Here is a 23,701-nt window from a genome sequence, read left to right on the forward strand (position 1 = left end):
ACGGAGTAGGCTGTGTAGTGACCATTTTGACAAACTGCAAAGACAATGAGTGAATGTAGAAAAACATGGAATTCAGCACTTTAACTGGAAAATTGTGAACTTTAGGTATAACTGTACATAAACAAATCACTTTATACATTCTCTGTAAAAATATGCATTATTGTCAGTCCTGGGAACAATGAATGTAGATGAAGTTTAGCTTTTTAAAGCTCTTGGAATTGTTTAGCACCTACATTGTTAATAGTCAATTTGTTACAGTCATTGTGCATAATGAATCCTTAAAAATCCTTAGGCAGAATTCCATCCTCTCTCACAATATCACAGAGCCATGGTGCTTCCCTCTTATGTGCTTATGGTTATCAGTCTCCTCAGCACCAGGAAACATCAACCAACAGACAAAGTCAACCTTCATAAACCTGGCTTGTGTCTTTTGCTCTGAGCATATTGGTTGATCCTGCTCTGTGAGGTGATCAGGATTAACGACCTATACGACCAGTACGTGACCAACAAGGAGACAGAATGTTTCAGGTGACGATGAAAGAAAGTGGTAACTGTAAGACTTCCATAAAAGGGTAAGAGCTGAACTTCAGAGATATTGAGAAGGACAAAGAATTTAGAGCGATGAGACTTTTATTTTAGGTGTATAAGAGTTGTGTAAGCTAACAATCCAATCAAAGTAAATGTCACGTGTTGTGTAAGCATTAATTTGGCACGGTTATGTAAATGTAACTGTTTACGACTGTAACTCCCTCTTAATAAAGAGAAATTAAAGAAGGATGAACCAGCTTCCTCCTGCCTGTTTTTTTGTGGTGATATATATATTCGTCCACACTTTCTAATGAATAACAGTTATTAATTGATCAAAGGGGGACTATAGATTATAAAATGTTATCAAAAATTGCATTCTTTGGTATGAATGTTAACAAAAGTACTCAAATACCTGGCTTTAATTCTTTATTTAAATATACTTTTTTTTCTTAATACAACCCATAACGCTGAATATTTGATTGGCCTTGCATGAAACATGTTTTTTTCCACCCTCAAAATCTACTCTGTGTACTACTATTACTACAACCCACAAACAGATCTGACCAAAGTCACTGTACAACATATAAAAATCTATATATAAGAATAATACAAACGATCATACATTTATCCATCCATTATAATTGAACCCACTTAGTCCAGTTTAGAGCCTCACTTGAATGAAATGGAGAAATCAAATCTGGACTAGGCACCACTTTAACACAGGTTATACTCCATACCTTAATTTGTACATACCAGCCCAATACAGACTTCCAAATTAGTTTAACAGGAGTAAAATTTAAAACATATCTAAGGTAAAATAATACTGGGCAGTGTAAGACAGGCATTTACAAGTATAAGAGGAGTGTTGCACTTCTATAGCCCTCATCCACTCATGTGGAGCATAATGCAGAATGACTGCTAACATCACAGCATCTGTTGACCCAAACTTTCAAATATGTTCTTTAAGGAAATTTTATACTATTTTAAAATTAAGAACTTTGCAACTCTCATCGAATGGCGCATTGAAAATTATTGGATAAGGCAGAGACAAAGAGGGCGGCTGAAAATGATATGGATACAGTTAATGGCAGATAACATGATAAAAATGGGTCTATCTCAAATGATGTACAAGACCACAAAGAGTATAAAAAAGATTTGGGGACAGCCAACCTGAATAAACCCAAAAATGAGGATATTCAATACTTATACTCATTCTTAATAATGATTAAACCATTAAAATGGTTTTGGGTTAAATTTGGGATGAAGAATTAGCCAACATTTATTTGAGGGCTATAGTTTGTGTGTTTTTTATGGTTGTGGTTGCGGGTTGCAACTGTTATAAATGAGACTTGCACAGGACTCTACAGTCAAACAATCTGAAATATGACAACAAAAATTTTTTTTCAGAGTGGGATTTTTTTTCAGATAGCTGCATTTTAAAATGATCATTCCAGAAACATACTTCATGTGACCTAAAACTGACTGATCCCTGATCACAAATGGAAATGAGCTGATATAGTAGATGGTTGACGACCTCCTGGCCAGTAGGTGTACCCAGTATTCCAGACCTCACTACACTAAAATGGTGGATTTTTGGGGGGTTCCTGCACATCTGGCTATAAACAGTGTTACTGTCAAAATAGTAGAATCTGCTTCTTGCCATTACTATTACTCACATTGTGAGGGTTGAGCTGAAAAACATAACTTATCTTATGTATAAATAAAGGTCAACAACATAAGTTTTTTCTCCACCATCTTAAAACCGTATTCTGTCCTAAACACTGAAGGTCCAGTTTCAATGAGCCGTCATTGAAAGCATCCTCGCTTTCTCCTTAAAAGGCTGATCCGGCAGTGTATTTACTCTTTCACTTTCTCTTACCGTATGTATAGTTAATGGATGCAATTGATTACTTTTTATATTGAATTTGGATGTATTTTTATGGACTTTGCCTTGACTGAGTTCACAGCCTCAGGGACATCTGGTCTGAAACTTTTTGTGGTTCACTAGATAAAACTTTCTTTTCATTGCCCACTCCTGCCTGATACCTGATTTGTGAACATTTTTCTTTTCATTGTGGAAATCTGCAAACTGTGAATACTCTGTCTTCTTAATTAAAATGGATATACTGGATTGCTGTCGATTTCTATAACCAAGCCCTTCATTCAGCACTAGATAAAATAGCTACTTTAAAAAATAAGGTTTCCTTTAAGTGTTCAGCTCCATGGTACAACTCAGAATTATGATATGGTCCATGCCTTGAGAGAATGTCACGTAAGAATGGCCTCACTCTGTACGTCCAGCCTTTCTCTGATCATCAAAGGGCTTACAGAGATGCAGTAACTGCAGCCAAGAACATGCATTATGGCAGAAAAATAGAAAAGGACCATAACAACCCAAGGATTTTGCTCTGTGTAGTTAATAAACTATTTCAACCTGCATCTGGCCAATTACCTTCCCTACTGAAGTCTGTAAAAAATTCCTTCACTTTTTCCATAATAAAATAAAAAATCTAAATAATTCAACTAACATAAATTTATCATCTACCTACAGTATATCTTTCCCTATCTTCCCACTCCATTCCGCTCCCTTTGTAAATTGTCACCAGCAACCTCTGCATTTGTTAGTGATCTGCTTTGTCAGACAAGGCCGACTACTTGTATACTGGACACCATCCCCACCACACTTCTTAAATCCTGTTTTCATGCCATAATCCCAATAGTTACCACAATAATAAATACATCCCTTGACACTGGCTTTGTGTCAGCAACTTTTAAAATCGCTTCTGTAAGTCAAATGTTAAAAAAGTATGGTCTTGATGCTGACAATCATCATTTTTTGGCCTACTTCTAACTTACTTTTTCTGTCAAATGTTCTTCAGCGTTTTGTAGCCTCCCAACTCACCAACTTAACTTGTAATAAACTGATGGATTCCTCTATGTCTGGTTTCAGAGCACAGCACAGCTGTGAAAGTGCTCTGCTTTGGGTAACCAATGACTTGCATATGACAGCAGACTCTAGACAAACCAGCATATTAATTATTTTAGACCTCAGTGCAGCATTTAACATTGTCAAACATGACATTCTACTGTCTAGAATGGAGAAGATACTCTGTATCTCTGGTACTGCACTCCAGTGGTTTAAGTCCTCTCTGACTGATAGGCAAAAGTTTGCTTAATCTTGGAAACAGAAGATCTAGCACAGCACCAGTCAAACAGGGAGTTCCTGACGGCGCTGTCCTTGGCCCTCTGCTCTTCTGTATCTACTTTGTCAATATTATTCGTAGCTTTGGACTTCATCAGAGGTTTCTCAGCTCACAACTTGTATCAGTGAAATTAAAACCTAGACAGAGCATCACTTAAAAATTTAAGTGCAGCAAAACTGAACTTCTGCAAATTGACACTAAAACACAGCTTAAGAAAATGAGCTCCTTTCCAATCACTCTTGATGATGTTCTCATCACACCTTTTTCTAATGCAGGGAATCTGGAGTAATTTTTGATTCACCCCTTTCTTATTCCACCCACATAAACCACATTAAAAAGCTTTCTTACTTCCACCTCCATAACATATCCTGGTTTTGCTCATTCCTCTCCTTTTCTAATGCTGAGAAACTTGTTCACGCTTTAATCACATCCCACTTTGATTACTGTAACTCCCTACTGGCAGGTGCCACTTCAAATCTTATATCACAGCTCCAGTTGATTCAAAATTTTGCTGCAAGAGTCCTTACACGAACCAGCAACAGCAAGCACATAATACCCTATCCTGTTCGCCTTCACTGGCTCCCTGTGTCTTACAGAATCAAATATAAAATTCTGTTAATAACCTACAAAGCTTTAAATGGCCTTACACCAGACTACATCAACGATCTTCTCCATCACTATGCTCCTGTTTGCCCACTAAGGCCCTCTGATTCTGTCAATCTTGTTGTGCCCCACACTAACTTGCACACTATGGGTGACAAGGCCTTCTGCTCTATAAGGCCCAGGCTGTGGAATAACTTCCTGCAATTAATTAGATCAACTGACTCAATTCTTTCTTTTAAAAAACAAAACTCATCTGTTCAGGAAGGCTTTTAACTGAACCCAATATTCTGCCTCTTCTTTCACTTTATTTCTTTGTCCAGATGCCCAATATAATTTGTGTGTGTGTTATATCACAAATTATCTTATCTGTTTAAGCTGAATTCAGTATTTTACTCTGGTTTATTGTCTTTTATTCTATTTAATGCTTTGTAAATCCTATATTTGTCTGTTTTAGTGTTCTATACAGAAAATATTGTATTCAATGTTACTTATACCCTGCTGTTCTTTCTGGGACTCTGTGAAGTGCCTTGAGCATGGAAAAGTTGCCATAAAAAAATGTATAAATATTATTATTATTACTATTATTAATGCTACCTTGGAAACATTGCTATCATTCAAAGTAAGAACCATTTGGCATATAACTATCTTCTTCCCTATTCTTATAAAAAAATACATCACATCTCATACGATGATATCGAAAAAATAATGAAAAAGATTCCCATACTAGTACATAGAAAGAGCCAAAATAAGCATAGGCACAAAATTATAGACCAATACTGGTATGCAGGAAAACAGAACAGAAAACAAAAATATTTACTGTTACTTGTAAACTGACTAAAAATGACTTGTACTGTGTCCAGAATAAATTTGAGGTTATTATAAATTTAGCTGGTAATAAATTATATAAAAAACTAGTACAATGTACTTATGTACATGTCTATCAACACTGAAGCAAATCTTGCTGTAGTCACATTGTACTTTGTGGTGTTTTAACTTGACTCCACAAAGTACTAAATTCTGCCAAACCGTAACTATAAATAACATCCTTACATCAGTTCAATCAAACTAAGGAATGTAATTAGATGTAAAAAAAGACAGACATAAAGCATAAACTTACATAACTGATACAACATAAAAGAGTAGTGAAATTATGTAGTATATGTGTTAGTTGCTATGAAGTTCCACTCATAACTAATAATGTTTTCCAAATTAAAGTAATGGATAGAGACCAAAAGGTAGACATTATCTACTGCAACAGGCCCTATGGTTTTATGTAGGAGAGAAAAACAACCAAAACCTTACACACTTATATATGATGGGCCAACAGCAGCTAGGATAGAAGGTGAAATTAACAGACTTTAAAGGAATGTAAAAACTACTTTATAAAATTCTTTCCACTCTAAAATGACCAATGATCGAAGGAGATGTGACTGTTTTAATGGATACCAACAGAGAAGTGAAGTAATAACCAAAATAAGGCTCTAGTACCTCTATATATAACTTGCCAGTCTGCCAGGTAGCTCACAGTGCTTACTGCCGTAATATAATGACAAACTTTTATGAAACAGAAGTGTAATGATTATCCCTACCCATTATTCCAGTTTGCAGTATCTTTACTAATTTATGCAAAGAACCCAACATAACCAGCCAAGTAATACACAGTGTCAATTTTTAAGTGAAACAGCTGCTACGGAGAACTTTTTTTAGTGTGCTAGGTGCAAAGGTATAGGTAGAGCATTGTTTTCCAACCAATTTTCTTTGGTGGCACACATTTTGTAACCAAAAAAAAGTCCAAGGCACACCGTGATTCTCCCAACCAGAAAAGCATTAAATCTATACACTTGCTAAACTGTCTGAAGGGGTGGCACTATCAGAGACGCCAGCAAAAAAAGGATCTCGGAGGCTGGCATTCACAAGCAAAGCACTTAGAGAGCAGTTTGGACACATTTTCCCTGCTGCTTCATCCCTTTGCAAGCTCATACAGGTGGTCCTATACGGCACACCTGGGTAGCTCTCATTGTGCACCAGTTGTCAAAACAATTGTGTGGAGTATAATTACAAAGTCATTGATAGTGATGAACAATTGAGATTGGCATTTGCACAGTTTTAATATAAGTTTTAAATTATGCCCATTTAAGAGATGCTTATTTCAATTAAGTCAGTCTTTAGCAGCGCATTCAAACTCTACAATCGTTTCGATCATTTAATTTTACTTTGAGATTGGCATTTGCACAGTTTTAATATAAGTTTTAAATTATGCCCATTTAAGAGATGCTTATTTCAATTAAGTCAGTCTTTAGCAGTGCATTCAAACTCTATAATCGTTTCGATCATTTAATTTTACTTTGACACGTCTATGTCTCTTATTACCAACTTTTCAACTTGCCTTTTAGAAGGGCAATCAAATTCAGGTTTTACTTGCTCAAGTATTATTTTGTTAAAAGGTCAAGTTTCAAGCCATTGTTTCAGTTTAAACTATGCCATTAAATTTTAAAAAATTTCTTTGTGGTGATTCTGCATTAATTTTATGATTCCATGTATATTTATGCTATGATCTATGTATTTCTTTTATAATTGTATGTTTTAATTTTTAGACGTGATTAATCTTGATTAATTCCATACAATTACTGTATGCAATTAATTATTTTTTTAATTGATTCCCAGCCCTAATATATATGAGTAAACTATGATTAAAATTTATGCATTAACCCATTAGTTCTGAATTTTGGAAATAATATTACAACAATAATACTAACCTTCTGCAGATATGGCCATATTGATGTTATGACAATTGAAAATCCTATCAAAGAAAAAAAAAAAACTAAATTAAAAACTTCATATATGTTCAATTAACTGCTTGGTTCATTTTGCTTCTTGAAAAAGACAATAAAATAATATGCCCAGAGGCCAGTACCCCTCAGATAACCAAGGTACCAGTCAGCTTTAATGGTATAATGACATTAAATCATGTTGCGCTACCGTATCAGATAAAAATAGGAATATGATTATAATCAATGAAAACATGCATTTGACTTTGCTTCAAAACAAAAACCTGCTTTACTTAAGTTTGTAATAACACATAATGGTATATTAAATGACACATCGTGCCCTATGCATATTGAAATTTTTAAAAAGATTTTTAGCCTTCCACTATGCTTTAAATGCAAACACATTTTTATACAAACTCCAAAACTGCACTAAACAATTATACATTAAACAATTATTAATATATAAATCACTTTTTATAATAGACTTCAAGAAATAATACAACAATATATCTTCAGCCTGTTATATAAACAGCAAATACAGTGGTACATTTAAATTGTCTTAATTTTTAAATATGTTAATGTTTATTAAATTATTTAACTAGATTTAAACTTTTGATTTCATACATTAAACAAGTTTACTTTATTTTCTAAAGCTTACATGGTGGATGTTGGGAAAGCACTGAAAGGATTTACAGCAGTTTGTACTAAAAGGCAAATGATATTATCACATTCTGAAATGAAAACATACACTTTAGCATGCAGGACAGTAAGATATGTCATGTTTTTCTAAAATATGATTTCAATACAGCATATAACTCGAAGTAATCAATCTTTTTACACCAGTGGAAAGAAAAGATTAAAATATAGTGTTCACTGTGTTTTGTGATGAACTTCCTTATGGGGTGGAACTCTGATTGTATTGTATTTTTGAAATCAAAGATACAGTATGTATTCACAATCATGTAGCACTTTATAATTACAAAAACAAATGTGCCAGCCCAGAACCTATTGACAGCCACCCATTGTGGTACTAGAGCTAATGTGAAAGCAACAATCTTACTGCATGTTTATGACAACAAAATGAAGTTGGAAGATTTTTTTTTTTCATGGATGGAGATTTCAAGTGAAAAACAGCCAGTGTTAAGAAAATCATGGTGTAAATTCAAAAGTGTTACAGTAGGCTATGATAAATTAAAGTGTAGGCCCATCTGTGTTTTACTACACAACTGTCTATCAAAAAAATGGTTAGCAAATGGTACAGGATGTGAAAATGAAATGAAAAAATTGTGTATATATACTTTCCAACAACTCCCTTACTTTAATATTTAGGTTAGATGTAAACACCCCAAATGAAAACCTTGAGAAAATTAATCTTCCAGGCTCATGTATGTAGACTGGAATACTTGTATAACCCCTGTAAAACTATAAAGGCATTTATTTGCAAACCCTTTTGCACTTATAATCTAGTTCATTTGAACTGTGATCCTGTGTGTTGCATATAGTGCCTTTTGATAGTTTACTTTGTGAAACGTAACATATGAAAAACAGAAAACAGTTACAAGAGTGAAACATGCATCTTGATAGTGTAAATTCAATTAAGTGATTTTTATTTTTTAACCAAGATCTCACTGACCTCAAGGCTGTAGATAAAATCTGAATTTTTTTCCACTCAAACTGTATGTGACACAGATCTGTTTTTTTAAGAAGAGTGTGAACAGCAAAAAAGCAATATCAGAATGTTTCAGTTCAGATTCAGACAACTTTTGTATACAGTACTAAATTTGATATGGACATGTGAGACTTAAATGTGTCTTGCATTTGAATGCCTGAATTAGAATTGCCTGGAAATGTACACTTCCCAGCTAATGGTACATCAATATTTATTTGACAACTGTCATACTTTCGTACTGAAAACCAAGATGGATTACATCACCATTTCAGTATGTGAACTGAAATAAAGTGAGGTAGTGGACTTAATTAGCATTTGGGGTGACTGTCGCCAGCTATACAGCTCAGCTGCAGTGGAAATTATGGACATGAGGTACACTGAACTTTCATTGGACATTTTGAAATTGATGAACCACTGTTTTGTAGCAAAACTCTCCACATCCTACCCCCCACTAATCCTGGCTCCTCTGTCTTATTTAAACATTTTCACTTACAGACATGGCAGTTATAAATGCTCGCACAGTAACAGCTACAACCTTTCGTTTTCTACAGACATGGACAAATTTGTTGGTACCCCTCCATAAAAAAATAAGAACCTACAATTGTTTCTGAATTACCTTGAAACTTACAAAAGTATTTGGCACCCATCATTGTTTATTATGTAATTAACAAAAATCAGACTTTGCTTTAGAGTTTTGACTCAACAGAATATATCAAATAATAACACAAATGAAAATGGCATGCACAAAAATGATGGACCCTTAAACTAATATTTTGTTGAACACCCTTTAGAAGCAATCACTACAAACAAGTGATTCCTGTAGCTCTCAATGAGACTTCTGCACCTGTCCACAAACTCTTCTCTGAGCAGCCTGCTCCACCTCTGTCAGGTTTGAAGGGTGCCTTCTCTAGACTGCATTTTTCAGTTCTTTCCATTAGTTGATAGGATTCAAATCAGGGTTTCTAGAATGCCACTTCAGAATAGTCCAGTGTTTTGTTCTTAGCCATTTTTGGGTGCCTTTAACTTTTTGTTTTGGGTCATTATGCTGTTGTAAGATCCATGACCTGCGACCAAGTAAGAGCTTTCTGACCCTGGGCAGTACATTTTGCTACAGAATGTCTCGATAGTCTTGAAATTTCATTATTTCCTGCACAAACTCAAGGCACCCTGCTCCAGATGCAGCAAAGCAGCCCCAAAACATAACCAAGCCTCCTCCATGTTTCACAGTGGGTATGCTGTTCTTTTCTTTGAAAGCCAAATATTTTTCGGCTGTGGAAATAGAGCTGATGTAACTCGACAAAAAGCTCAGGTTTTGTCTAATCTGTCCAAAGGAGAATCTCCCAGAAGCATTGTGGTTTGTCAATATGTGTTTAGAAAATTCCAGTCTAGCTTTTTTATATTTTTCTTTCAACAGTAGAGTCCTCCTGGGTCTTCTTCCGCTAAGCCCAACTGTCACTGAAAATGGCTGGTGCAAACAGATACTAACAGACCTGACCTTGGAGTTCAGTTTGAATCTTTTTGGAAGTTGTCTGTGGCTTTTTGTCAACCATTCCCACTATCCTTATGCCCTTTTTGGGGAAGTGTTTTCTCTTGTTGCCAAGTTCAGAAATCCTGGCTACAGTCCTATGGACCTTGAACTTCTTAATAATATTTGCAACTGTTGTCACAGGAACATTAAGCTGCATGGAGATGGTTTTACAGTAAATAGCCTTTGCCTTTACCATGCTTGTCTATAATTGTACTTCTGATCTTCTCAGACAATTCTCTCCTTACATGGAACAATTGCTCAATTAATCAGTTTTCAGAAGTCATACAGTACTTATTCAATGAGCTGTAAGGGTACCAACAAATTTGTACAACATCTGTAAATGTTTTCCTTGCCATTATTAGCTGATGAATTTGAAGATGTCCTGCACTTAAAACAAACTTAAGCAGTGTAGTAGCCAACATGCTATTGATGTTCATTGTGTTCTATTAGGCCATATCTCTCTGACAATTTTATTTTTTATTATTTTGCTAATTTTGTTCAAGGAGAGAACATTCAGGACATATAATAGGTACTCCTTCATATCGGATTTGGATCACTTCAAAATTAATTTGAACAGTTAAACAAAAAAATCTTAATAGGATCCAAAAATCAGAACTTAGACACATTTAGGATTGACATTCCTTTTTAGAAAATCTTGATATGATTATGAATACGTATTACTTATTATTATTACTCAGTAATAATAATTAGTACAGTGCATCCAGAAAGTATTCACAGCGCATCACTTTTTCCACCTTTTGTTATCTTACAGCCTTATTCCAAAATGGGATTAAATTCATTTTTTTTCCTCAGAATTCTGCACACAACACCCCATAATGACAACGTGAAAAAAGTTTACTTGAGGTTTTTTACAAATTTATTAAAAATAAAAAAACTGAGAAATCACATGTACATAAGTATTCACAGCCTTTGCTCAATACTTTGTCGATGCACCTTAGGCAGCAATTACAGCCTCAATTCTTGTTGAATATGATGCCACAAGCATGGCACACCTATCCTTGGCCAGTTTCACCCATTCCTCTTTGCAGCACCTCTCAAGCTCCATCAGGTTGGATGGGAAGTGTTGGTGCACAGCCATTTTAAGACCTCTCCAGAGATGTTCGATCGGATTCAAGTCTGGGCTCTGGCTGGGCCACTCAAGGACATTCACAGAGTTGTCTTGAAGCCACTCCTTTGATATCTTGGCTGTGTGCTTAGGGCCGTTGTCCTGCTGAAAGATGAACCGTCGCCCCAGTCTGAGGTCAAGAGCGCTCTGGAGCAGGTTTTTCATCCAGGATGTCTCTGTACATTGCTGCAGTCATCTTTCCCTTTATCCTGACTAGTCTCCCAGTTCCTGCCGCTGAAAAACATCCCCACAGCATGATGCTGCCACCATCATGCTTCACTGTAGGGATGGTGCCAGGTTTCCTCCAAACGTGACGCCTGGCATTCACACCAAAGAGTTCAATCTTTGTCTCATCAGACCAGAGAATCTTCTTTCTCATGGTCTGAAAGTCCTTCAGGTGCCTTTTGGCAAACTCCAGGCGGGCTGCCATGTGCCTTTTACTCAGGAGTGGCTTCCGTCTGGCCACTCTACCATACAGGCCTGATTGGTAGATTGCTGCAGAGATAGTTGTCCTTCTGGAAGGTTCTCCTCTCTCCACAGAGGACCTCTGGAGCTGTGACAGAGTGGCCATCGGGTTCTTGGTCACCTCCCTGACTAAGGCCCTTCTCCCCTGATCGCTCAGTTTAGATGGCCGGCCAGTTCTAGGAAGAATCCTGGTGGTTTCAAACTTCTTCCACTTACGGATGATGGAGGCCACTGTGCTCATTGGGACCTTCAAAGCAGCAGAAACTTTTCTGTAACCTTTCCCAGATATGTGCCTCAAGACAATTCTGTCTTGGAGGTCTACAGACAATTCATTTGACTTCATGCTTGGTTTGTGCTCTGACATGAACTATCAACTGTAGGACCTTATATAGACAGGTGTGTGCCTTTCCAAATCATGTCCAGTCAACTGAATTTACCACAGGTGGACTCCAATTAAGCTGCAGAAACATCTCAAGGATGATCAGGGGAAACAGGATGCACCTGAGCTCAATTTTGAGCTTCACGGCAAAGGCTGTGAATACTTATGTACATGTGCTTTCTCAATTTTTTTATTTTTAATAAATTTTTAAAAACCTCAAGTAAACTTTTTCACGTTGTCATTATGGGGTGTTGTTTGTAGAATTCTGAGGAAAAAAATGAATTTAATCCATTTTGGAATAAGGCTGTAACATAACAAAATGTAGAAAAAGTGATGCGCTGTGAATACTTTCTGGATGCACTGTAAGTCTTTTGGTTGCATAGGCAGAAAAGCAGCCCTACAGCATGAAGCATACCCCAATATGCTTTTTCTTCTGCTTTTCAGCTGCTTCCGTTAGGGGTAGCCACAGCGGATCATCTTTTTCCATATCTTCCTGTCCTCTGCATCTTGATGTGTTACACCCATCACCTGCATGTCCTCTCTCACTACATCCATAAACCTTCTCTTAGGTCTTCCTCTTTTCCTCTTGCCTGGCAGCCCTATCCTTAGCATCCTTCTCCCAATATACTCCGCATCTCTCCTCTGCACATGTCCAAACCAACGCAATCTCACCTCTCTGACTTTGTTTCCAAACCCTCCAACTTGAGCTGACCCTCTAATGTACTTATTTCTAATCCTGTCCATCCTCATCACACCCAGTGCAAACCTTAGCATCTTTAACTCTGCCACCTCCAGCTCTGTCTCCTGCTTTCTGGTCAGTGCCACCGTCTCCAAACCATCTAACAAAGCTGGTCTCACTACAGTCCTATAGGCTTTCCCTTTCACTCTTGCTGATACCAATCTGTCACAAATTATACTCCTGACACTCTTCTCCACCCATTCCACCCTGCTTGCACTCTCTTTTTCACCTCTCTTCCACAATCTCTGTTACACTGTACTGTTGATCCCAAGTATTTAAACTCATCCACCTTCACCAACTCTACTCCCTGCATCCTCACCATTCCACTGACGTCCCATCATTTACACACATGTATTCTGTCTTGTTCTTTCACTCCTCTCCTCTCTAAAGCATCTCCACCTCTCCAAGGGTCTCCTCAACCTGCTCCCTACTCTCGCTACAGATCACAATGTCATCATCAAACATCATAGTCCAAGGGGAGTCCTGTCTAATCTTGTCTGTCAACCTGTCCATCACCATTGCAAATAAGAAAAGTGCTCAGAGCTGATCCCTGATGTAATCCCACCTCCACATTGAATGCATCCGTCACTCCTTCCGCAGACCTCACCACTGTCACACGCTTGTCAGTGTTACAGGTTGGGAGCTTATGGCGCACTACTGCACACACTACACAACGGACCAACCGGATTGGAATATGAGTACAGCCATGCAATGGGTGATACCTCAGCACCACAGTGAACAGTGTGAGTTTTTTTTACAGTGGTGAGAGTGCCAATTCTGCCACCAACCCCTGAGTTTTACTTGCAAGTTGGAGGACCTACTTGCAGGGCTGGGTGCAGATTAGGTTTTGGCTATATACTATATGGAGAATATTTTGTTAAAAATCGAAATCTTTGAGATGGCCTACAGCTAACATAATAAAAACCACAATATTATGTGTTGACAGCAAAAGGTTTCTGAATAACCGCTCTACGAATTCCATTACTTTTCAGTATGTGTGTTTTTGTTGGGTTATGTGGTTTTAAGGCTGGTTTGAATACCCAATATTGACTTTCTTGTAGCTATGTATCTTAAATGTTATCCATTTATAGATTGTCTTGCACTAAACTGATGAGATCTGAAATATTTTGCCTGTGGTTTCATAACTATTGATAAACACTTGTGCTCAGTCTTCAAGGTAGTGACTGTATGGAAATTCTCTTTATGTGCTTTAGTCTGACCTGCACATCTACTGGTTATCACTAACTTAAATGACCAACTCTCCTAGTTGGCACCACTGGATCTTACCTTACAGGAAAGTACTGTATTGTTACTATGTTGTAATATTCTTGTGGTAATTGAATTAAATGTCATGATTATTGAAAAAAGGCACTTTATTTTATGCAAATATCATAATACATACTGTATATGAAGACAGTTGTATGTGACTTGGCTCCAAAATAATGGCACTGGCCTGTTCCCAATACTTGGTATTGGTAAATTTCTGGACAACAACAGGTGTGAAACAATATGTCTTTCTCTCTCCTTCTGCTAGTGTAACAGTCAAAACATATCTAAGCATGCCAAACTAAAAAGAAGGCCAACAATCAACATGTAAAGTGCTCAGATTACCACTTGCTAATAATTCGCATTGACTATAGAATGTTAAAACTTTACCAAACCTTTTATTGGAAAATACAGGATACATTTATGGTTAAAAATACTTTTTAAAGGCAAATGACAAAAATAAGACAGGAATGTTAAATTAACTTACCCACACTGCTGAGAAACATTGTGAGATACATGATCCGAATAGACCACCATCTGCTCTTATACTGAAGCGGTGTTTCAGGGACAACTTTATCACTGAGACAGGGGTAAAATTTGTATAATTAAAAACATTTAGGAATATTCTTGCGTCATGCAGTCTAAAACAAATGTGTTTTATTTTGTACTGCATATTTAACAAACAGAAAGTTTGTGTGGTGATGTGTAGAAGTAGCAGGAACTTAAATCATATTATTTATAGATAGATAGATAGATAGATAGATAGATAGATAGATAGATAGATAGATAGATAGATAGATAGATAGATAGATAGATAGATAGATAGATAGATAGATAGGATACGTTATTAATCCCAAGGGGAAATTCACGTACTCCAGCAGCAGCATACTGATACAAAAAAAACAATATTAAATTAAAGAGTAATAACAATGCAGGTAAAAACAGACAATAACTTTGAATAATGTTAGAAGGAGGAAGTGCAAAGTGTGAGACACACAAGGAGGAGAAACAGCATGGGAGGCAAGCAGAGAGTCACCTTCAGAGATTGTAAGTATACAAGCAGACAGCTGCCTTGAAAATAATGACAAGAGTCTGAAAAGAAGGCTTTAAGGGAATGTGGACAAGAGAGAAAGAGACGGTGAAGAAACGTTCACACACATGTGAACACTGAAGAAAGTAGCTGAAAAGTGCACACTAAGCAAGAGATATTATAGAGAAAATATTTTTAAATTATCCTATTACCTGTCTTTGACAGGTAGCTTGACTAGTATTTCCCATAAAAAAGGAATTGAGATTATACAGAGCTTCTCCAAACAAAGTATTTTAAATAAATAAAATTAACTTTTGATTCAGGTCTGCCCTACAATTTCATAGTGTACTTTGTTTTTGATCGCACCCTGACAACTGCCCATGCCTCTTTTCCCTAACGAGCTGAGCTACCCTAAATTCTGAGGCATAATATACATTCTTCCTATACAGTAATCCCTCGCTACTTAGCGGTTCACTTTTCACAGATTCACCACTTCGCGGGTTTTTAAATACAAGTGATTGCCCGCCTATCGCGGAAGTTATGTTCCAGACCCATCAGCAACAGGAGAAAATCCGCGATATAGAAAGACCATATAAATAAACATTTTTATAGTTTAAGCCTTAAAATACCAATCCCACATGCTTTAAACACATGTAAACTTATAAACACACTTTGTTAACACATATGATATGTGGATGTCGGGGCTAAGGATATGAGTAACATCTCACTATTATAAAACATTTTAACTTCACGCAAGACAAGACAGTGAGACAGGAAAATACAAGGCTTTAAAATTATTGACACGCAGAGCGACAAGCAGCACAAAGCCAGCACAAAGTCCACTTCTCCTTAGTGTTCATTCAGCTCCCCACCCCCTTGACAATGCGAACTGGCAGGAGCCTACTGCGCCTCCGGGGAGGGGGGGTTTGAGCAAACGTGCGTTCAACCCTCACACACCTCCACTCCTCCCCCTCCTTCTGAACCGCAGAGCGACAAGCAGGCATTTTGGCAGAAGCAGCACAAAGTCCATTTCTGCTCAGTGTGAGTTCAGCTGCCCCCCTTCACAAAGCGAGTGCAGACACATCGACGTCTGATCGCTGCGTGCAGTGTTGGTCTGCAGTGTTTATGAATGCAGAAAGTGTTTAAGAGCATAGGAAGTGTTTATAAGAGTGTGCGAAGGGTTTATAAAGCCTTAAAATATGTATAAATAATAAAATAAATATAGGTCGCTACTTCGCGGATTTTCACCTATCGCGGGTGGCTCTGGAACGTAACCCCCGCGATAGGTGAGGGATTACTGAATGTTTAAGTTGGGTGACCTGGAACGCCAACAGACAAGGGCATCAGCACAAAAAAAGACAGACTGTTGTTTCTTTGGTGGAAGCATCAAAAATTTCCTATTTTAATTAATAATATTAATAAGTACATATTTTGATATGTGGCCCCTTCCTTACATCTGGCTTAGAACACCTAACATTATGTCTTTATCTAAGGCTGCTCCAGATTATTATACAACTGTACATTACTTCCTAAATACATTTTACATATATAAGAGCATGTGCGCTTGGGAGGCAGTCTAAGGGCTCAACTAAGGGTAAGACATTGAGTCGGGGTTGACGAAGTGCACTAATGTCACTTCTTCCTCTCCTACAAATCGCCAGAAGGGAAGCGCAGAAAAAACACTTCCAGCTCAAACACTCCCTTCCTGACTATGCCTCCCTGCTGACTGCACTTCTGCCCCATCCCACATGGACCTGCCCCTTCCTGCCTAGCACCTCTAACGAGATATAATTGCTGTTGACAATATATGGTGTGGATCCCCAAACCTTTATCCTTGTTTGTCTGTTTTCTTACAATATATACAGGGTGAGTCAAAATTATGTTAACACTAATGATACTGCTATGTATATACTTATATACAATTTTTGTGGACAATTTATGTGCCACATATGGTACATGTGTTGAACATGATGATGAACAGGTTGAGACATTCCTGTAAATCATCTTACACACATGAATTATGTTTCATGAAGAAATTGTTTCCGCCATTCAAATATAAACATAATTTTGACTCACCCTGTATAAGTTATTGAGGTGGCCATTTAACACTATATATAATAAATTGTCTACTGCTTCAAAAATATACAAGATTTCACATCCTTTGAGGTGCTTATATTTCATATTAAAACAATCAAATACAACTGTAGTATTAATTAGCAAGCCACCTCAGCAACCTTTTATCTGACCTCACTACCATCATGTAGTGTTGGTGGGTGACTTTAATATTAATAAAAGTGGGAACAGACAACTTTAGCCTATGTTTCCCATATTTTGCCAAATAGTTAAATTTCCAGCTCACTCTCATAATCATACATTAAATCAAATTATCAATTGATTACAGTGGTTTAAATTTATCATTTCCCATTTGGTAATGGTGGATATATTTTCTAAAGGTATCCCCCCTGCACAAAACTATTAATTTAATGAATATTAATTACACGATTTTTGGAAATCTGTTGTGTTTTATTGTGATCTCCAGTTTGTTTCCCATTTTTGGAATTAAAATTAATCTCACTTCTAGATATATTATCCTGAGGCTAAAAGTGGCAACTTCTAATCAAAGATAATATCACACTTGACAACAGCAGTTGGTGATCTCATCATGTTGAGGATGTCAGATTACACAACTAATATCCAAGAGGAGGACAATTTTCCAAAGTAGTGTGAGCTCACTGCCTACTGACAGCCAATTAACATGCTGTCTAACACCACTGCTGTCTGTATAAATGCTGTCCAGACATGGCAAGTTCAGCCACAGTCTTGGTCTTATTGTATCTGTTTTTCATTCTGTTGTGCTACAATAAAGACAAAACATCAGACAGACATACTTCTGCCTGGATAGTCCAAAACACCCAAGTTCTTTACTCCACATGGCTTCACTCTATGCATTGTACTTCCGGAACAGTGCTCATTGGTTTCCAGCTCTCACAGACACACAGTCCTGCCCAGTACTTAAGACAAAATCAAATCTGTTTTGATTTAAGTGGGAAAGGTTACAAACCAGTCTGATTAAGTTGTTGAGGATGTCAAACTACACAGCTGCCACTGGTAGTCAGAGGAGCATGCCATTACTACCCTCAACTCCCAATATTATGTAAACAAAGACTGCAGCTGAGACATTGCTGAAAAAATTATGTTGTGTGGTGAGGCCTTAACAGGAAGATGGAGACTGCAAATCAGGAACTGAAGAGATATCTTTTATGATTGTAAATATAACTGATTAGAAATATTTCCTATAGCAGAGTTCTCCAGAAACATTAGTTAATTAAGGGCCACAGAAAACACCCCTTTTGAATGTATTTATGATTAAGAACCCCCTTGACATTTCATCCGTGTGTTCCATACACATGTGGTGGTTCTCTACAAGAAACTTCAGGTTGAAGAATTCTGTTCTTGGAAATGGCTTCTAGATAGATTAGCCCTTTTAAAATAATAACACTGATTTTGCCAGTTCCTTATAAGCTGACCTTGCCAGTTTATAAAAGACTTGTTCTTCTTCAAGACCTTACTACTTGTCATCCATTGCACTAACATCAGCAACCATTGAGAAAACCAGAATATGACACCCAAAAAAACTAGTAATTTTCACTGTTCAAGTGGCTGTGTTCAATATGTAATTCATTAGCGGGGTTATAGTCCAGAAAAATGTTGGTTTAATGACAGAGATTTCCCATGACCATAAATCACTCTGTCAATTCCATCTTTAATATCTTTCCATAACACAGAGACTGACTAACTCTGGGGCTCATGAATGGAGGAATATGTGGGATGACCACCAAAGGCCTCCTCAAAGACATTCTTGGCTCTATTTGTTTGTATTTTTTATTATTTGTTCACTTAGGTGCATTTTATCCATTATTAGATTTTGGTTGAAGATCTAAAAAAAGTTGAGTGTCAAAATTTTGCAACAGCAGAAGAAAAAATTAAAGGGGCAAATAGCTAAGGTACAAAGAAGAAAAACTAACATAACTGCTCAAGGATTTAACGGTATGGATAATTTCACAATTGAAACAGCAAAAACAAAGCATTCTCCCATACCTTTATCGTCTAATGCTTTTGATAGGTCAGTACTCCAATCTTTCAAATTCATTAATGTGAATACAATCTGTCTGCCTTTATCTGTAGCCTGGATTATCTGTGGTAAAATTAGGGCAATATGCTCGGCTTAAAGCTATATTTTCACTTGGTTTAAAGCCTCCTTGGGCCCAAAGACTATTTGATTGTGCGTTGTAAAGTGAACAGGGACAAATACTCAACTGGCAGTAGTAAGAAAGTCCAGGTATTGAACAAACAGAGAATGAGAGAGTATGAGATATAGGTGTTTGATAATGGGGGCTTTAGTATGGTACAGTATTGGGAAAGTGAACAAACCAGGTTGACAGAGGCTCAGCTGATTAAGAAGGCCTGGAGAGGCTACAGATGTTATTGTTTTTTGGTTTCTAGATACTTTGATTATTCCTTGCATTTATCCTTTCCTTTCATATTTCATATAGTTTAAAAAAAGCAACTAATGCATGTAACAGGCTTCTTGGTGTCATTCTAGGTTTCAGAATGCTACAAGAGATCCCCCGTTGTTTACAACATTACAATACAACAAATGATGCAACTATTTACATTCTTCAAAAGTTTCAATGCATGCTGCTTTCACTGTTTCAATACATGATCCCAACCTCTTCTCTTAGAAAATTGGGCAGTGAGACTGCTCAAGCTAAAAGATAGGCAACTGAGATGGAAAAAGAACATCTGAAAGGTGCAGAACAAACATTGGATCTCAATGTAATCCACCACATGGATGTGGAAAAAAAAATACAAAACTACAGCTACATGTTTAGGTTGGCCCTTTCGTGGGGGATTGACGACACATGTCCCTTACCAAGAATAAAGCCGTTTGAAAAATACTTCAAAGACTTGTCAGCAAGATTTGTGGCCTGATGAGATACTGGAAACACTTGGCTTCTTAACAACACTACATGTAGCATAAACATTAGATTTCACATTAGCCAGTGTCACAGGTGGCTGTGGGGGCGACCCGGCCGGGATGCCCCGGAGGACCAGAAGAGGGCTTGCGTCTTCCTCAGACCACGTGGGGGTGACCGCCCTGGTACCTACGGGGACCACGGGTACAGAGCTTTGAAGCTCAACCCTGTAGGGGCCCGTAGTCACCGCAAGGGGGCGCCCCAATGCCTTTGGAGCCCTGGACCTCAGCACTCCGCCACACCCGGAAGTGCTGAGGGGGAAGAGAAGCGGGGACACTCAGAGTGCTTCCGGGTGTGCAGCCGGCACTTCCACCACACTGAGGAGTGCCGATGGAAGATTGCTGGGAAGCACCTGGAGCACATCCGGGTGATTATAAAAGGGGCCACCTCCCTCCATTTGATGGCTGGAGTCGGGTGGAAGAGGACGGAGCTCGGAGGAGAGAAGTGGCGGTGGTCAGGACCTGAAGAAAGGCATTGTGTAGCGGGCCTGGACTTTGGGGTGATTGGTGCTGTGGCACTGGGTTGTGTGTGACCACTATTGTAAATATATTTGTAAATAAACGTGTGTTGGGTGACAAAACGATGTCTGCCTGTCTGTGTCCGGCCTGTTCCCCACACCAGGTATAAAAAGTGGTGGTGGCAGCATCACATTACAGTGATACTTATCAGCAGCAGGGGTTGGAAACATGGTCAAGACTGATGGGAAAATGAATTCTGCACAACACAGACACTCTGAAGGAAAATCTGCTCCCATCTGCAAGTAACATTAAACTGGGGAAGAAGTTTGTTTTTAAACAAAAATGACTGTTAAGATGTCAGAGCAACAATGCAATTGCTTAAAATGAAGAAAAATTAGATCTTTCAGTGGACCAGTGAAGGCCTGTATATTAACCCCATCAAATATCTATGTCAAGACCTAAAAAATCTGTCCACTCCTGATCCTCAACGAACTTGGCAAATCTTAAGCACTTTTTCAAGTTGGATGGTTCAAATTGCTCAATTACATTGTGTATAATTAAAACAAATTAACCAAAAAGATTGTTTGCTGTTGTAACAGTGATAGGTGGTTCAATCAATTGACAAGATACTGAATTTCTGGGGGAAGTGTGCCCCAGAAGGAGCAGTGAATACTTACAAAATGGTGATATTTCACTTTTTGGAATTACATTTTTAATGGTTTATAATGTTCTCTAGCTTTTTGGACATTTCTTTGAAAAACAGTGTTTTATTTACCAAAAAAAATGTACAGTGTAACCGATCAAAATCCCAGGCTGTGACAATCATTTATGAGAAAAAAAAGGTTTGAGGCTGAATACTTTGTAAATGGTGCTATATAATAACAACTTTGATACTTGTTAAATATGCATAATATAAGAACAATAAAAATACAAATGGAGATTAAACTGTCACTTAGAGGTGGGCGGTATGACCAAAATTCTATATCACGGTATTTTTCTATATTCTGCCGGTTTCACGGTATTAGACGGTATTTTTTTCCCCCATGCATGAGTGGATGTTAACCACATTTTCCACTGCAATTACTGCAGTAGACTGGCTAAGAATAACCTATTAGACTGTTATGAGAATTGTACATCATACAAAAAGACATTTTAATGTGCACACAAGTATTAATCCAGGTTTGCAAGGCCCCATAAAGTGATAGTTTTCAAGGAGGTGGCACTAAAGAGAAGGAATCACATTGCATGACAGATGCAGTCAAAATATAGAACCTTTAATTGAACAAATTTTGCATAAGCTTAAACTATGATTTTGACAACATATTTTCAACCATCCAAAGAGGCATTTACAGTTAGTAAAATATCCAGAGGTGTTTGTCAAAAGTTGGATTGCACTGAACACGTCTTAGAAAAGGAATAAATAGTAAATATTTTTTATAAACCAACTACACTTTCTGTTAATGTTAACAATCTCTGTCACTGACACGTTAAAGTGACTTTTTAAACAATTTTACCATCATTAAACTGCATAATATTTAAACTAATAAATAATAACAATAAAATACATAATAGTATTACTGATAGTTGCACCATTACTTCAAGGCTTCGAGCCCAGGTGCATTACACAGTATTCACCAAATTAAAATAAAATAAAACAAGTGCAATCGTGGTGATGACATCTTACCAACTGTACCATCATTTATGGCAAACTGCATTAATATGGACCTTGCTTCAAGCTAAGCTATATACATAAATAATAAAAAACTGCAACTTGCATTTATAATGCTGTTTGTGGTATAGCCCTATGGAAGCGCATTAGGGCCACTGTGAAGAAAAAAAAAATATGGACACGGAAGAAAAAAACAAACTATATGTCGAGAATAAATTCAACATGTTGACTATGTCAAGATTAAAGTCGACATTTCCACTTTATTCTCAGTTTATCTATACTAATAAAAGGCAAAGCCCTCACTGACTCACTGACTGACTGACTGACTGACTGATTGACTGACTGACTGACTGACTCATCACTAATTCTGCAACTTCCCCGTGTAGGTGGAAGGCTGAAATTTGGCAGGCTGATTCCTTACAGCTTACTTACAAAAGTTAGGCAGGTTTCATTTTGAAATTCAACGCGTAATGGTCATAACTGGAACCTCTTTTTTCACAATATACTGTAATGGACGGCAGCTCGATGGCCGTGGGAGGAGGAGTTGAGTGTCACGTCATCACGCCTCCCACGTAATCACGTGAAAAGACTGTGAACGCAGTAGGGACAAATGAAGGAGGAGCCGCAAACAGCGAAGAACAAAAAAGTTCATTAAACAATTGAGAAGGGAGCGAGTGAAGCATACAAGCAGTTCATAAGGGAAACAAAGCACGTGTAAAACGTAAGTTTAAATTAAGTTATAGAAACGCTCCTGCTGCGGATTGCAATAACGTGAAAAGACTGTGAATGCAGTAGGGACAAATGAAGGAGGAGCCGCAAACAGCGAAGAACAACAAAATTCATTAAACAATTGAGAAGGGAGCGAGTGAAGCATACAAGCATGTTCATAAGGGAAACAAAGCATGTGTAAAACGTAAGTTTAAATTAAGTTTATAGAAACACTCCCGCTGCGGATTGCAATAACATATTCGCGAGATAAAAGTTTAATGAGAAGACACGAGGTATAAACGAACCACACGCCGTAGCGCAACGTTAGGGGCAACAATTTCAACCATTCTATGATCTGCCTCTCGCAACTGAAAGACGGGCACATGGCGGATGTTAGCCCACTTGCTGACCGCAACGTTTAGGGGCTTCAACTCTGGCGCTGACGATATTCGATTCTCGAGAGGGGATGCAGTGAGTGGAATGCCTGATGAGCCCAGAATTAAGGAGAAACACGTGTCGCATACTC

General features: G+C 37.6%; 1 protein-coding gene across 2 annotated transcripts in view; it reads right to left on the reverse strand.

The window, feature by feature from the left end:
• Nucleotides 1-23,701, reverse strand: part of mfsd8 (major facilitator superfamily domain containing 8) — a 136,973-nt gene that overhangs the window by 29,334 nt on the left and 83,938 nt on the right. For both annotated transcript variants that reach the window (XM_028801653.2, XM_028801652.1), the window contains exons 2-3: nucleotides 14,762-14,853; nucleotides 7,091-7,134 (exon numbers count right to left, since the gene is read on the reverse strand). In XM_028801653.2, the coding sequence (XP_028657486.1) occupies nucleotides 7,091-7,134; nucleotides 14,762-14,853 (136 nt within the window). The remainder of the gene's footprint in view (nucleotides 1-7,090; nucleotides 7,135-14,761; nucleotides 14,854-23,701) is intronic.

This window comes from Erpetoichthys calabaricus, chromosome 5 (assembly GCF_900747795.2).
Source record: "Erpetoichthys calabaricus chromosome 5, fErpCal1.3, whole genome shotgun sequence".
Taxonomy (NCBI): domain Eukaryota; kingdom Metazoa; phylum Chordata; class Cladistia; order Polypteriformes; family Polypteridae; genus Erpetoichthys; species Erpetoichthys calabaricus.